The 15,226-nt window shown below is 35.9% G+C and overlaps 1 protein-coding gene across 1 annotated transcript in view; it reads left to right on the forward strand.

The window, feature by feature from the left end:
• The first annotated feature begins 2,933 nt into the window (after positions 1–2,933).
• Positions 2,934–15,226, forward strand: part of LOC140159134 (coatomer subunit epsilon-like) — a 67,832-nt gene continuing 55,539 nt past the window's right edge. The window contains exons 1-5 of the mRNA XM_072182489.1: positions 2,934–3,047; positions 6,169–6,231; positions 7,169–7,269; positions 8,448–8,550; positions 13,079–13,128. Of these exons, the coding sequence (XP_072038590.1) occupies positions 2,946–3,047; positions 6,169–6,231; positions 7,169–7,269; positions 8,448–8,550; positions 13,079–13,128 (419 nt within the window). The 5' untranslated portion in view covers positions 2,934–2,945. The remainder of the gene's footprint in view (positions 3,048–6,168; positions 6,232–7,168; positions 7,270–8,447; positions 8,551–13,078; positions 13,129–15,226) is intronic.

The following is a 15,226-nucleotide window of genomic DNA, read 5'->3' on the forward strand; positions in this document are numbered from 1 at the left end:
CAACATCCAAAAACAAAACAGGGTTCAAAAGACAAAGCAGCTTTCTTGATTAAAAAGAAGAAGAAAAAAGGCACTATAAAAACGAAAAAAAAAAGGAAAAAGAAAAGAAAAATAAAGAAAGAAATTCATCTCCTTTACACGATCTTATTATCTAAGAAATAGATGCTATATTACATTATTGACATCTTCGAGTTCAAACATCCCGCCTTAAAATTGTCGGCATATTTAGCAGATTAAGATATAAGATGTGCCGTGGTGTTAATAAAGCATCGTCGTAATGAGTCCGTGATTGACAGGCCAGTAAACAAAATGAATCATGAACACATAAATGTCAATCATTTACAATGCAGAATTGATAGCATTTTTTCCACAAATTTGTTTATTTACTTTATGTTATTTATTAAAACCATATTTATACAGGGCTACCTTTCAGATAAATCTGCTATTACAGGGGCTCTGTGTCATAAAAACAATATACATAACAATTTGTAGAATTATTCATAAGCCCTATATAATGTAAGAATTTTTTAAAAACATAAAAATGCATAAACATCAAAAAATCATACATCAAATATATCAAAATTCATTAAAAGTATTTACATTTCTTTGTTTTATACAATTTACGTAACACTTGTAGAAATATATATTAAATTAATTAAGAACACAGACAAAATACATCATTCATTAAAAGACATAAAAGTTAAAACATTTGGTACATTATTTACATTTCTCATTAAAACGAACAGAAAACTTTCCTGATTAATAATATTTTACGATCGTACGTCAAGAGGCATATGGCACTTTTGCGTGTCTGTTTACGGTACCCTACCATTGATTGGACCCACACCATACCCGGCGCTTTCGCGTAAGTCATTCATTACATAATGGGTTGAAGGAGTCACACTTTATACAATCACGCGGCCGCGTGGCCCGGAGACTTGTCAAGCAATCGATCCAGTACGGGTGTGTTCTGGGACGAATATATGCGTGCTACTGCCTAGTCACCGTAGGCTACCATTGCATTGATTGAACCCATGTCACGCCCGGCGCTTTCGCGTACTAGTGGCAGCTAATACTCGCGGTGAAGAAAGGTGGTGAAAGTCGGCACAGCATTATCGCAAAGCTGCTGCAGGCATTTGTTTTGCTTGTGCGCATTTGTCTTTGAGAAATTTGCTAAATATGTTTTTTCCATTAGTGTCATGTCAAAGAAGATCAATTCGGCAACATAAAGATGGGATAAAATTATAAATTATAAGCCATCATATTTTTGGCCATATCAATATTAGGCCCTATAAATTTGATACTTTATAGGCCATAAATAATTGAATACTAAATTATATAGCCTATTATAAAGTACTAATAAGGCCTAGGTAACATAATTCTAATAACAATAATATAATAATAATTAATAATAATAATAATAATAATAATAATAATAATAATAATAATAATAATAATAAATAAAAAAAATAATTAATAGGCTTAAAATAAAATAAAATAGAAATGAAATAAAATAAAATAGGCCTAAGTAAAACAAAATAACAAATCAAAAACATAATGAATACCAATCTTTAGTCGAAGCACATTTAATATATCGTAATAATATAGGCCTATTAAATTCAATCGAACCGGAGAGTCCATCAACATACTATTTGCTTTTGTACACGCTGGACCCAGTACCGGTACTGCAAACACAGACAATCAACACTCAAAACTCAACCAATACTATACACATACAACACCCCACTGTACCGGAGTTGAAGCGATCGATCGTGCATCACCAATCAACAGCAGCACATTACCCGCGGTTTAAAAAGGGGGCGAAAGTGCACGGGTGCGAAATTGAAAGGGGGCGAAAGTGCACGGGTCCGAAATTGAAAGGGTGCGAACCGTCCTGTTTCCGCACCAAAATTATGTCTCGTATACATGAACATGATGAAAATGGCTCAACAAGTGTTTGAGTTCCCAGGGATTTATTCAATATGGCAACAGGTATACTGACAGTTTCTCACTTTTGAACTTGTTATTTTTCTCATTATAAAAATATCAATCGTAGTATAATGTATGAATAAACTTGAATTATTTCATTTGATACTGTTGTTTTATGTCACCACAAAAAATAATAGGTCCGATGGTTTAACCATTTATTGAATGAACTTTATTGTGTCAATGGAGGTAGTGCAAGTTCCAAACAAAATCTGACTGCACGGCAACGGAAAATACTGGCTTATGATTGGTTGGAATGCTGTGATGAGGTCGATGTAAGATTTTTCCGTCGGCTGCTATATTTTCTAAAATTCATTTGTCCTGATTTGTACATCAACCCAGGAATAATAGACAAAGGGATAGGCATCCTAGTCTGCTACCCTCTTTCGAAATATGTATCCTAGGTCTCACAATAGGCGGATTAGCGGCCATTTTGTCTTCGACATGATTTTATTCACGTGTCCTTATATTTTAGTACACAAATATATAAATTAACAGGTTTACTATTTTAAAATTATATTTTGAGTATATTCTGTAGTAAATAGATCAAATGACGATGATTGTTCAGGTATTATATGCTTGATAGAATTAAACTGTTTGACCAGCTAGTATTCTCCTCCGCCGTCAGTGTGATTCCAGTCACTCCACGTACCGTGTTGCGAAGGTGGAGGAGTCTAAAGCTGTATTGACGAACACGCATGCGTTAAAAAATATGTAGCCTAGGTCGAACAATAGCGTGACGTAGTTTCCGGCATTGTTCCTATGCACTTTCACCCTCCTGATCAACCTCTTTGTTTGTTGTTATATCTGAATATGAACTTAATGATGTAAAGCAATACTTAATTTTTTGTATGGATCGGTACGTTTCATAAAAGATTTAAAATTTAAAATGTGAAAAATAAGTGGTTTTCCCACTCCTCTTACTGTTTTCTACGTGTACCCATAATGCACTGTTCAAAATGGCCGCAAATCAGGGAGACGTGGACGAATTGTTCGAGATCAGAAATGCCTTTTATTTGGGTAATTACCAGCAATGTATCAACGAAGCTCAAAAGTTAAAGGTAAACGACGAAATTCCGTTGTATGATTCACTTGTTAAAATTTTTATTGATTGATCAGAATGGTCACAAATTCGTATGTAAACATGAAACCAACCAATAATAAACAGTAAGCCTGCAGAATTCTGCACCTAGGTCCTACAGTAAAATTAAAAGTATTTCTTGGCCAAAGCTGGGCGTGATACCATGTATATGGTCTACCCAGAATTCACGTAGAAGTAGAAGAACACTATGCTTCAGTGGTCATGAGTCCGAGTTGCACAAATGCAGCAATAGTATGTCTGCAACTGCAAGTGCAATATTATATAGCGCTAGAATATTGAAAAACTGGGGGGCGGGTCTGCAGTGCAGGCTTGATCGAGAAATCTATCTACTAGTACTATCCACAAGTCACGACGATAGTTGTGGATAGAAGATAGAGGGTGCTAGTATAACACGGTCAGTCATCATATCGTCTTCAGTTTTAAAACGCTGTCCGTAAAACAATTTTTTAGATTGTCCAATTTGGCTTCAAAGTTCAATCTAACATTTATGTATATCTTAGCTGTAGTGTTTGCAAGCTTACTTTTAGGCCCCTAACAGTCAATTTTGAGTTTCCCGTCACATAATTTCTGAAAACAAGTGAGGTATTACTTTTTGATTATTCATTATTTTTCTACCTTTCATTTTATATGACCAACACGCATGTAAAATGTGTTGTTATTTGCCGCTCACTCACTTGAAGATGGATGTTTAGCCCAAATGAGATTCAAAAGTAACGGTATATTATTAAAAAGAGTCTGCAAGGTTGACAGCAAAATGTATGTTTTGATTTTGATTTTGCCACAAAAAATAAAGGGATTATTCATAATTATTTTTGCAATATAACCAGTTTTTATCGGTATTTTTTGGAAAATCACAATAATGAATTCAAGTGAGGGTCAGAAAATGAAGTGAGGGCGGGTGACGGGAAACTCAAAATCGACTTTCCTTGGCCTTAACCGTAAACACAGGCGCTGAACTGAAGCTGAAGTACAAATTCCGACCATTAAATTATGAGTTGGTTTAATTCTGCAACCTTGCTTGATCAAAGTTGTTTTGACAACTGTCAACTTCGTTGGTGATTAAAAGATTTGAGAAAATCCAGTGCTGGGCAAATCAATCCATCTCCCGATTTGCAAAGGTTGACTTGTCATTGCAAACTGATGGTCATACCCTTCCGGTTCTTGAACATGTGAGCCCAGCACTACACGTGTTGATCACCAATACAATGGGGACTGTGTGTGATGTCTGACGATCACTCGAGAAAAATTGACACAAAATGACGTTTGGAGCGATTGCCAAATAGTTATTACAAGACTGCCCCACCCCAACCCTAAACCCTAACCCTAAACTCCGTAAACGAGGACTGGAATCAAGTCTAGCAAGTTGCACCCTATTCGGTAATCGTACCTGACGTGTGACGTTTTTCGTGAGTAAAGTCATGGTGAATTGATGAAGGAATATAGCACATGTGTCACTAATAATGTCATGAACAATATCCTCATGTAATCATATTTTGAGACAATAATTAACTTGAGGAAGAAGTTTTTATTCATATGCATTATGCATGACATTGGGCCCTGTGTATGGCAACCGTGTACATGTGCCAAACAAGGTATGTGACATGAGCACAAACACTTGCACCTTCTAACTTTCGTATCACAAGCTATCGGTTGTTCATACTAAAGTTAGAATTTTTGAACAACTGCAGGCCAGTGCAGGGACCTCTGAACTTGCAGAAAATTTAAAAACAGGGGGTCTGAACTCTATTTTGGTGGGTCCGGGACCCCAAAAAGCAACCTAGCGCTACTCCTGGCCCGCGTGTTGTTTGTATCCTCCGCTGTCAGTTTCTTATATCCACTCACTACATGTACAATAGCTACAATGTATACTATAGTGGCATCAAGCATTCAAGCTCGTGGTTGAAGAGACAGAACGATCATGAGTTAGATTTGATTCACCAGTCCAGTCCTTCAATTGTTAATACGCACAGTCATTTTTGTTCCGCCGTGGTTAATAGTTTTGAGATCGCGGCCCAGGGATTTTTAATCGCCATCTTGGTTTGATATCAAAACAAAATTACAATGCGAGTAAATTTGGATGTGGAACTGAAAGAAAAGTTGATAAATTACATGGGTAGAAGTGTAGCGATTGCTGAATTGGTGATGCGGGGAGTTGTAAGTTCTTAGGAACAGGACAGGTATATATAAATTTGAAAATGCTGCAATGAATGTGCGATTACGTAATGTGTTATGGCAAATATTGCAATACAATGAAATAATGATTTGTAGGGCGGGCTTCTTCTTCATCTTACGTAATAGTATTGTTCTCCAAAAAACCTGGTTGTTCTACCGATGGCGTTCTAGCTGAAATACAGCAAGATAATGTAAGATATATAGTAATTTATGTAAACCTGTATTTTAGCTAGAGTATCTCGAGCTAGCTGTAGCCTAGGTGTCCACCATGGTCTTAGCTAGCCACCCGTCTGGCCGTCATTTCAGACGGGGAGTTTGCTCCTGGGACGGGCAAAATTAATGCCTTTGACAGATGGTATATTATAAATTTTATGTTTTGAGAAGCTAATTGACCTTTTAAGTAGACCAAATTTGTAGGAGAAGGCCATATCAGCACATTTTTGAACCCCCAATGGGCTATAGATGTCTGATAAATGTTTTAAAGGTTAAATTAGGACAGGCAATTTTATTCAAATGACGGGCAACTCTCAATTTCTAGCTAAGACTCTGGTGTCCACACAGCACGTACATTGTCCGTTGTTTTCTGTGCACTCACACAGCATACGCACGTCCGGTCAAATCCAAAAAGTAAACATTTTAGACATTTGTTTTTTTTTACCCTGTACTTCGCGGCCAGCCCGGTTTTGCGAGTGGCTCCACTTTTTGGAGCCAGGGAATGTGAATTTCAAATTGGGCTGCCTGAATGGGTGACTCCATTTATTGGAGTCTCTCGTCTCCCTTTGTGGAAGATCAAGGTCATTCCATGGGGGTGTAATATGGATTTCAACTGGAATAGCTCAAATTTTGAAGCTCCATTTAAATATTTGTGTTTTCACAATTTAATAGGACTTTGATTGTTTTCTCTGCAGCCATCGACTCCAGAATTGAAGCTGACACGAGATGTATTCATGTACAGGGCATACATTGCAGATGTAAGTTCAATTTGAAGTTCTGAAAGATATTGAATTGATTTGTCTCTGTTGTAGCTTAGCAGATTTTTAATATCAAATACCAGTACCGTATTGTCTATACTTATAATAAATGCCTCCTCTAATAAAAAAATGCCCACCCCTGTGGTTTGTCAATGAAAAGGTGACCAAGATGGAAATATTTCCATGCCATATTGTGCGAGTAATTTAAAATTACTTAGCTTAAAACTTCTTCCCAGATCAGTACCTGAGGCTGAGACCCTGCAATGCACAAAGTGAATTTCAGGGGGGGGGCAAAATTGGCAAATTTTGCGCAAAATTGCCCGCCACTACAGGCATGAGAATTTTAGTTTTAAAACTGAATTCAGATTTCAGGGTTTTTTTAGTCAAAATGTCTGCAACTCTATTTAATTTCAGCCTGTTTTTCGTACTTTTTGCCCAATTTCACACACATTTTCAGTTTCTTCTTAGCAAAGTGCAGTCTCATGCTTGGATAGGATGTGCGGCCATATTGACTCCCATTTTTCGAAGTTCACAGAATGATCCTGTCTTTTGTTTTACTCAATTTATTGTCATCAAAAGACTCCCTTTTTCAAGATTTTGATAATTGTTTTGATAATTTCTCACTGAATGACAGCAGTTTTTCTCTCAAATTCACAAAATAATTTAATAATTTTTCTTCAAATCAAATTTTGATGACTTTGTATCAAAAATTTGTCAACTTTTATATTTTGACCCAAATTTTTTTCTCAGTCTCACAAAAAGACCCCTTTCTTAGTAAACTTTTCCCCAGTCTCATGGAAAGAACCCTTTTTGGGGACTTAAGTTGGCAACCCTGGTAAAAGTGTATTCTTTTTTTAAAAATTTTAGCAAACTTATTATAATTCGTAAAATTCTTTTAACTATCATTACCATTGCACCTATAATTTTATCTTGACAGCGCAAGTTTGGAGTTGTATTAGATGAGGTACGACCATCTTCAGCACCAGAGTTAGTTGCTGTGAGGATGTTTGCAGACTATCTAGCGAATTCTAATAAAAGGTAAATTTGTTTCTCCTGTGCACAATAAAACATTGTGTACTGTTATTAGTTTTCCCATAGTTTTTTAGGAATTTCCCAAAAATGGAAAGTAGCCTAGCACAGTGGTTATATCTGTTGGCTTTGGAGCAAGAGGTCCCTGAATCAATTCTTGTTTGAAGTAAAAATCATTGACAATCATCCACTCTCTTCCTTACTACATTTGAATCGTGGGGCATAATGCTTTGGATGACAAAGACCTTACAGCCAGTTCTCATTAGGGTAACACTAGGCTGTTTGTATATTGTACAACATCCTCAATCATGATAATAGCGTTTGAAGGCTAAAATATTCATCCACAGACCTGGGCACTGTGGGAGTGTTGTTTGAGTGCTGAATGATTTGCCCATGTCATCCAAAATCCAAGCCGGAGAACTAATCCTGATAAACAATTAATATCATTTGTAAATACCTCACAAAAAGTTTGTAACTCAGCTGTTAATAAATATGCAGGGTTGTGGATACGCCAGTCGGCTGTAACTGCCACAATCATTTACCGACCAGCACTCGATCAAAATAAGCTTCCTTCCGACCGGCACAAAATTGAGCAAATATTGAATGACTATGTACAGAATTGAGTAAATACCAAAAATGTAAAATTGCGATGCAACAAAAATGTCAACATGCTTATGAAACTGCTATTTTGCAGTGACATATACTGCCATTCACTCGATCATTCATTTCGGCCATTGTCGCTGTTGTTTTGTAGTTAACACAGTTTCATCTATGTAGCGCACTAATACATGTCCCAGACTGATGTTTTCTGGATAGTAAATTAGCCGGCACTCGAGTTAGGCTGGCTTTAACCCTGTAAATATGCCTAAAATCATGCGTATAATTGGCACATTCCTGCCATTAAGCCCCATGTACCAACTGGGAAAGACTGACCACAAAATACAGGTGACCGCTAGTGATTATACAAAATAATCATGCGATACCCTCCTTGACCTTGCTTTTGTTGTTTCATAGTACCCAGGTACGTGATGTCGATGTTCACCCCATCAACGGTATGATTATATCAAATGATGTAAGTGACAAAGGTGCATGTTTTAACATTTAAATTGGTTAAATCATTCGATACAAAACATTATCCTTCCAATTCTGATGATCATATTTGTGTTATTGCTTGTGTATTGTTTTAGGGAGAAAGTTGTACAAGATCTGGACAGCAAGATGAGTAGCAGCGTTGACATATCCAATGACACATTCCTTCTGATGGCTGCTGCTATTTATTATCATGAAGAGGTAGGAAGATTACAAAGTGTATTATTCAGGGATGTAAGATTTCTTTTTTTTTTACAGCTTTCCTTTTTTTTCCCAGAAAATTTGGATTTTTTAAAAACATTGCTGGAATTGGATGATGATATTTCATTTTTAGCACATTTGTAACGCAAATGATGCTATAGCTATGGTCTAGATTTTTTTATGTTTTTTACTTTCTCTTGCTACATCGTTGAGGGGGCGATCTTTGCATGATCGTTCATGATTGTTACTTATTTAGCTAGAAAAATTTGGACCGGAAATGTGATTTTTGGAGCATTTTGTTACGAAAATTTGTATAAAATTTCAGAGAATAGTCTCCTTTGCAGACTGTTTGTCATGCTGATCATATTACAAACACTGTACAAACTCCTTGATCTGGCGATGCTGTTGCATTTTGTAAAAGAGATGTTGAATTTTGTTCCTTCAATGTTTGCTTTTCAGTGTTGCTTTGCCTTACATTCGGCAAGTCAATAGAAGCACCAATTTGGGCTTGTGCTGTCTATAGGCCCCTACTTCTGTGCATGAGCCATGAGCAAGTAGTGTCTCAAATTCTCTAAATTAGTGCACATTCAGAACATTCAAAGCAAAACTTTGTTTACACCTTTGTAGTTTTTCAATTAACACATTTAATGATTTATTGGTCTTGCACAGATCCTGTACACTGTAAATATAAACTTAGAAATGTGAGGAAAAGTGATTGACTATAGCAAGGAAGAAATTAATGTCCAGACTTGATGTCTTTTTAACATATTAACACCTACTTGTTAGGTCATTGTTAAGGTGGTGTTAAAGGCAAGGTTTAGGGAAATCATGAATTCCAACATTTGTGCAAATATCTCCAAAACCTTTCATGATACAATCTCAAGTGAGTTTGTACTTATGTAGGGATATGTTGGCCATGTTATGAAGGTAATAAAACCGTTGCCATGGTAACCAAGCAGTTGCTATTGGCTTCTGACCAATCACATTGAACGTTTTTTCCTGTTTTTTCGCAAATCACTTCATTTGTCCCGATAAAAGTATACTTACATGTTGAGTCATGTTCCTGCGCACCTCCACTGATTTTCCCGTAAAAAAATCCCAGTGGAATTCCCCCTGGGGGTCAAAGTGAAATTTTCGTTTTTTGGCCACAGATTCCATATTACTTACTAACTTTTTATGGGAAAATCAGCAGAGGTCATTTGTGATGTTCTTGAGCGATTTGACACCATTTCCGAATTTATTTGGACATGTGCAATTTCAACCATATGAGAGCAGTATCCAGGTCTGAAATTTCTCGGTCCCTGGAGAGCAATAATCAGAGGAGGTAGGGTGCTGAAAACACTGCCGAATATTTTTAAAAATAATTATCTTCTTCTGTGCCAAAGATGAAAAGCGATCCATAGATCTTTAATTTGCATTTTAAACCACCTTAAGTTGTAAATTTCTCAGTATCAATAAATTTACTGAGCAAACATAGATAATGGAATTATCTGTGGAGCAAATTAATATGCTTAATTCCAATCAGTTAATTCCAATCATTTACAATCTGATTATATTATTAGGGATAACCATCAAAATTTCATGTTGACCCTATTGCTACAAAAGATTGTTTTCTGGGTAGAACTCATCAACAGAAGTATTTTGGTGGTTAAATGGTCAAAATCGGTCAAAAACTTTTCGAATTATGAATTATCAAAGTTTCCCATTCTGACCGGTCATTGGAACGAAATAAAATGACAATAGCAATTGGGAGCAAAGCATATATTTACCTTTATATATTTCTTTATTTTAACATATTTGCAAACATGAAACAAGCATATTGTGAAAGTATCAAAGGGGTTTCTTATGAAATGGCACTTAACTAGTCATTGGCATAAATTATTTTTTCAAACCGAGGCATTGAAATCATGCATTTAGAGAACATTTGCCCAAAATCATCCAAGATGGTCGATATGGCACAAAATCAAAATTGCACTAAGTAGATGGTATAGGCCTAAATATAAGAAAACATTTAGGGTTGAGATCAGGTGAAAAATACATCGAATGAGCACGAAACTTCACATTTATGTTCAGAAAGGTGTCTTCTTAACATGATTTGAAAGGAGTATGGAAATTCAAAAGGGAAGCTGGTGATTTCATTTGTAACTCGAGATCTACTAGTTCAATTTTTTAACCTTTTTACAGAGGGTATGATAGAGGTATTACTGGCAACTCTGCCAAATTACAGCTCAGTAGGCCACGTTTTCACCTGATCTTACTGATTTGAATATTTTGTGCCATTCTTGAGCAGTGCTAAACTCAGCCACTGGCAATTAAGCGCACTGTGGCGATGGACCAATTTTGACTCACACTTAAACAGGAAGCCCCGCTTGACCAGTTCTCCACAGAAGAACTGACTTACACCTGTTACTTTGATGACAGACAGAACAGAATTTACATGGATAAATTTTAACCTTGACTAATTCCCTAAGGAACTTGAACCAAAAGTGGGGCTTCCACTTTAAAGAAAAACAAAATAAGTTATGTTGCTGTAATTTGCAAGATAGTTACAAAATATAATTGGCATTAACTTCCCCAATTTTTACAGAAAAGTATTGAAAAATAAAAGAATGAGATCAATTTAGAAATGTCTGTGCAAGCAGTGCGCAGTTGAGCTCCCTGCATGTCTATGGGAGTGTTCTAATCAAGTTGATGGTTCATTGGTCATCCCTAATATTATCTTCTGTGCCAAAGATGAAAACGATCCATAGATCTTTAATTTGCATTTAAAACCACCTTAAGTTGTTGTAAATTTCTCAGTATCAATAAAATGACTGAGCAAACACAGATAATGGACTTATCTGTGGAGCACATTAATACCCTTAATTCCAATCAGTTAATTCCAATCATTTACAATGTGATTAAAAAACTAAACTCCTGTATAAAGGGCTGTAACTACAGATCTATAATACACTGTAAATGAAAATATCATTGGAAAGAGCAAATTCTACATGTTTCAATTAAAAAAAATTGATGTAACTGCTCACAGCAAACCCAGAATAAAACCACCCATATTTAGCGGCACACAAAGTACACAGCTTCACTTCCCACATACCTAGTTTATGCATATTTTTAACATAATGTGACATAAAAATGAACAAATATGCTACAATTTTTATTGAACCTTACCTCTGGCAAAACTACATTTTCCCAGATTATTGTGCAATATATTATATATTTATTTGTATGGCGCAGTTGTATACAGGTTACTGCATATTGGTTATAGATGGTACATTTAACTCCACAACTTCAAAAATACGCACTCACACAACAAAAGTCCTAACATTCCCAGCAACCAACTCCACACAACTCAACCCTATAAAATACCTTCAACTATAAACTATAAACTACAAACCAGCAAACATGAAACAATCCAATTATACCAAATCTACATTGCCTGCCCAATGCAACCAGCCAAAAACCTGTCAATAGCACCAAATACACTAACAAATATCTACAATCAATAAGAGAGGTACACCACTAAACACTACATCTCAAATTAACTTGTCAGTATACCTACTTTGAGCAATTTCACTGGTGCTTATTTGAATTCTACGATGTCTTGAAGTAATTTGGCAACTCAATTTTAGTATAATATTGTATTTCTAATGTATTTTATAGTGTTTTTTAAATGTGTTTATAATTATGTACTGTGTAATTTTAGTTCTTTTATTTGGTGTGTGTATAAGGGACCCCATCTAGTGGGCGTGCATGCCTGTTCGGGGTTGCCCTTTTGCAGCACACACCGCAATTTGATATTTTTATGTGCAATGAAGGTAATAAACTAAACTACACTCTTTATCACAGCCCTGCCAACAAACTAATAAAAATTAACAACTGCACTTACAAACAACATAACAATTAAATCTGCACACAACCACCAACACAATGAATTTCAATTCCTGACCATAACCCATAACAAATGTGCTACAGCACCATTGGTGCTCTTGTTAAAAAGAGCAAAAAAACAACTTGTTTAGAGGGATGATACCCCTAGCATATTCCCCCGATCCCTTGCATTCACTGAAAAGCTTGTGCCTGAGCAAGCATTGGGCTTGATTCGCTCGCACCTTTTCAGGAATCCCTGATTATCAATTCATAAAGATCCGAATCAGAAGATATAAAAATAGGGTTTATCTTTTATTGGGCAATTTCAGTTGAAAACCATATACCATACCACCCCCCCCCCCCCTGGAAGACATGATCTTAATCTTCCACACATTTGCAAATGGAGTTACCTGAATGGGTGACTCCATTGAAAATCCACACCTCCTGTGTGGGAGGTTAAGACCATGTTGTCCACAGGTATGAATTTCAAGTGGAATAGCCCAAACATTTTAGTGTCATCAGTTTTAGAAAGTTGTGCATCCCCATGTGTTTTATTTCTCACAATCATAAAATTAACAAGAAATGACTATTTACTCAAAGATGTGCTATTGCAGTCACAAGATTTTTTTTATGGAGTGTACAAAATGATTTTTATTCACAGAATTTTGATGCAGCACTTAGATGCCTTCATCAGTCGGAATCATTAGAGTGGTAAGTAACTAGAATTCTTTCAACCTCGCACGTTGATGTTCATGACTTTATTGAAATCTGATGTTGATGGTTCACATTATCATAAAGACCCATTGTCCCATTCTCTGATTTTCCTGTCCACAACACCCTAGGTAAGGGTAAAATGAAATGTGCAATTCTAGTGAAAACAGTCTAATGAAGATAAATTCCAGCATAATGGCTATAAGAATTCTTGTAAAAGCAATGTATTGAGGATAAGTGCCAGCATAATGGCTATAAGAACTTCTTTTTACCGAGAATCAATTAGAGATTGGAACTCTATTCCAGACAACATAGCCAACATCCTTGAACCCTAACTTTTCAATACAGCAGTAATAAAAATTCCTTTAAAAAAGGAATGGGCGCCCAACTGTTTGGATACTTTTTTTTCTCTTTAAAACAATAATGTAATATTAGCATAGAAAGCAAAGAAAGATCTGGAAATGTAAAGAAGACAAGGACAAACAATCTGAAGAAGTGTTATTTAGTGATTAAAAAAAACAAATCAATACCAAAAGATATATGAATATTAACATTTAGATAACAATGCTTTAGGCCTATACATACTAGTCCTAGATTAGACCACTTTCCGTGTTATAGAAATAGATAATAAGAATTATAGGTTGTTACTAAGGTGATTTATAAACATTTAATTTATTTTTCACAAAATATTTAATAGGCCTACTGAAGACAAAATAGCCCATGTTCAGGGCCTACGTGATAGTATACATGCATACATAATAATCATTGCTATTAAGCCAGAATTTATTATTGAATAAAGCCAATACATATCTCAATGTGCTCAACAACACTGAGAACTAAATGCCAAAAAAAAAAACTAGGCATACAATATCGATTTTGTTCAAGTTTCTCCCTCTCTAGCTCTTCAGGGCTTCCATCACCTTTAGTCAGGTAGTTTGACAAATTATCTTTTGTCTCATCACCGATAATATTGCATTTCTCCATGTGGAAATACACCTAAAAATATTTTTATTGGACAAAATATGTGTCATATATGAGTGAGCGGTTTTGCCGTATCGCACATCACCTGGAACATACTCTGTGTTAGTATAGCGCCATCTCTTGATTGCTAAGATCTTGGCAATCAATAGATTTCAAGAGATGGCGCTATTAAAGAGACTGTAAACGGGTTCAAAGGTCTCGCTTTATTTGGTGTTTTTATAAGTCCATTAATTTTGTATTTTAAACAAAGAATATCGCACAACATTTTATCCCGTACATATAAGAAAACAATAATAAAATAAAATCCAAGCAAATTGTGGTTTTATTTCTAAGCTGGGCATACTTTTAAGCAAAACAGTTGCGAAGTAAATCTAGCAAGACTGAAATTAGAAGCTGTTTGCAAAGTCAAGCCAAATAATAGGCGGCCGCCGTAGCGGGCGCCAAAAAGTCATCTGTATAAGGTGAACTTCAAAATATAGCATGTGCATGCATTTCATGGCCGATTGACTCCAGCAGGGAACATTGGCCAGTATTTTGTCAAAGTCAAATTAACATGAAATTAGAATCAAAGTACATCACTATGGACCACAATGGCCTCATCTCAATGACATAGTTCAATAACCTCAATTAAACACTCATAGTGCAAAATTTGACCTCAAGTTGCAGAATATGGGTTTTTGTACCCAAATTTTCTAAGGTCATTCAGTGAATGTACAAATGTATTGAGGTTAAAGAATTGTGCCATGATAGATGAGCATGTTGTGGATCCTAGTGTATGTACACTTTTATTCTCTCAAAAGTGCAGGCCTTGCCGTCTAGATTTTAAAGGTCAATCACTCACTAGCATGATGCTAGGCAAGTGTTCAAATCACTCTGTAGTTGTATGTAGTGGTCGAGGCACTATCTAGGTCTGAAAGATCATTAATTCATACCAATATGAACCACGTACGCACTATTGACACCCTCTCTTTCGTTTTCAGGGATTAAGGCTATAATTTATTACGTAAAATCGAATAAATATGTTTATATTGCTGAAACTGGAGTGTGAATTGGATTCAATTTTGGGTGATCTTGGCGGTTCGCAGCAAGCGATATATAGTGTCTATGGCGAGTGGAA

Source organism: Amphiura filiformis, chromosome 8 (genome assembly GCF_039555335.1).
Source record: "Amphiura filiformis chromosome 8, Afil_fr2py, whole genome shotgun sequence".
In the NCBI taxonomy this organism is placed as follows: Eukaryota; Metazoa; Echinodermata; class Ophiuroidea; order Amphilepidida; family Amphiuridae; genus Amphiura; species Amphiura filiformis.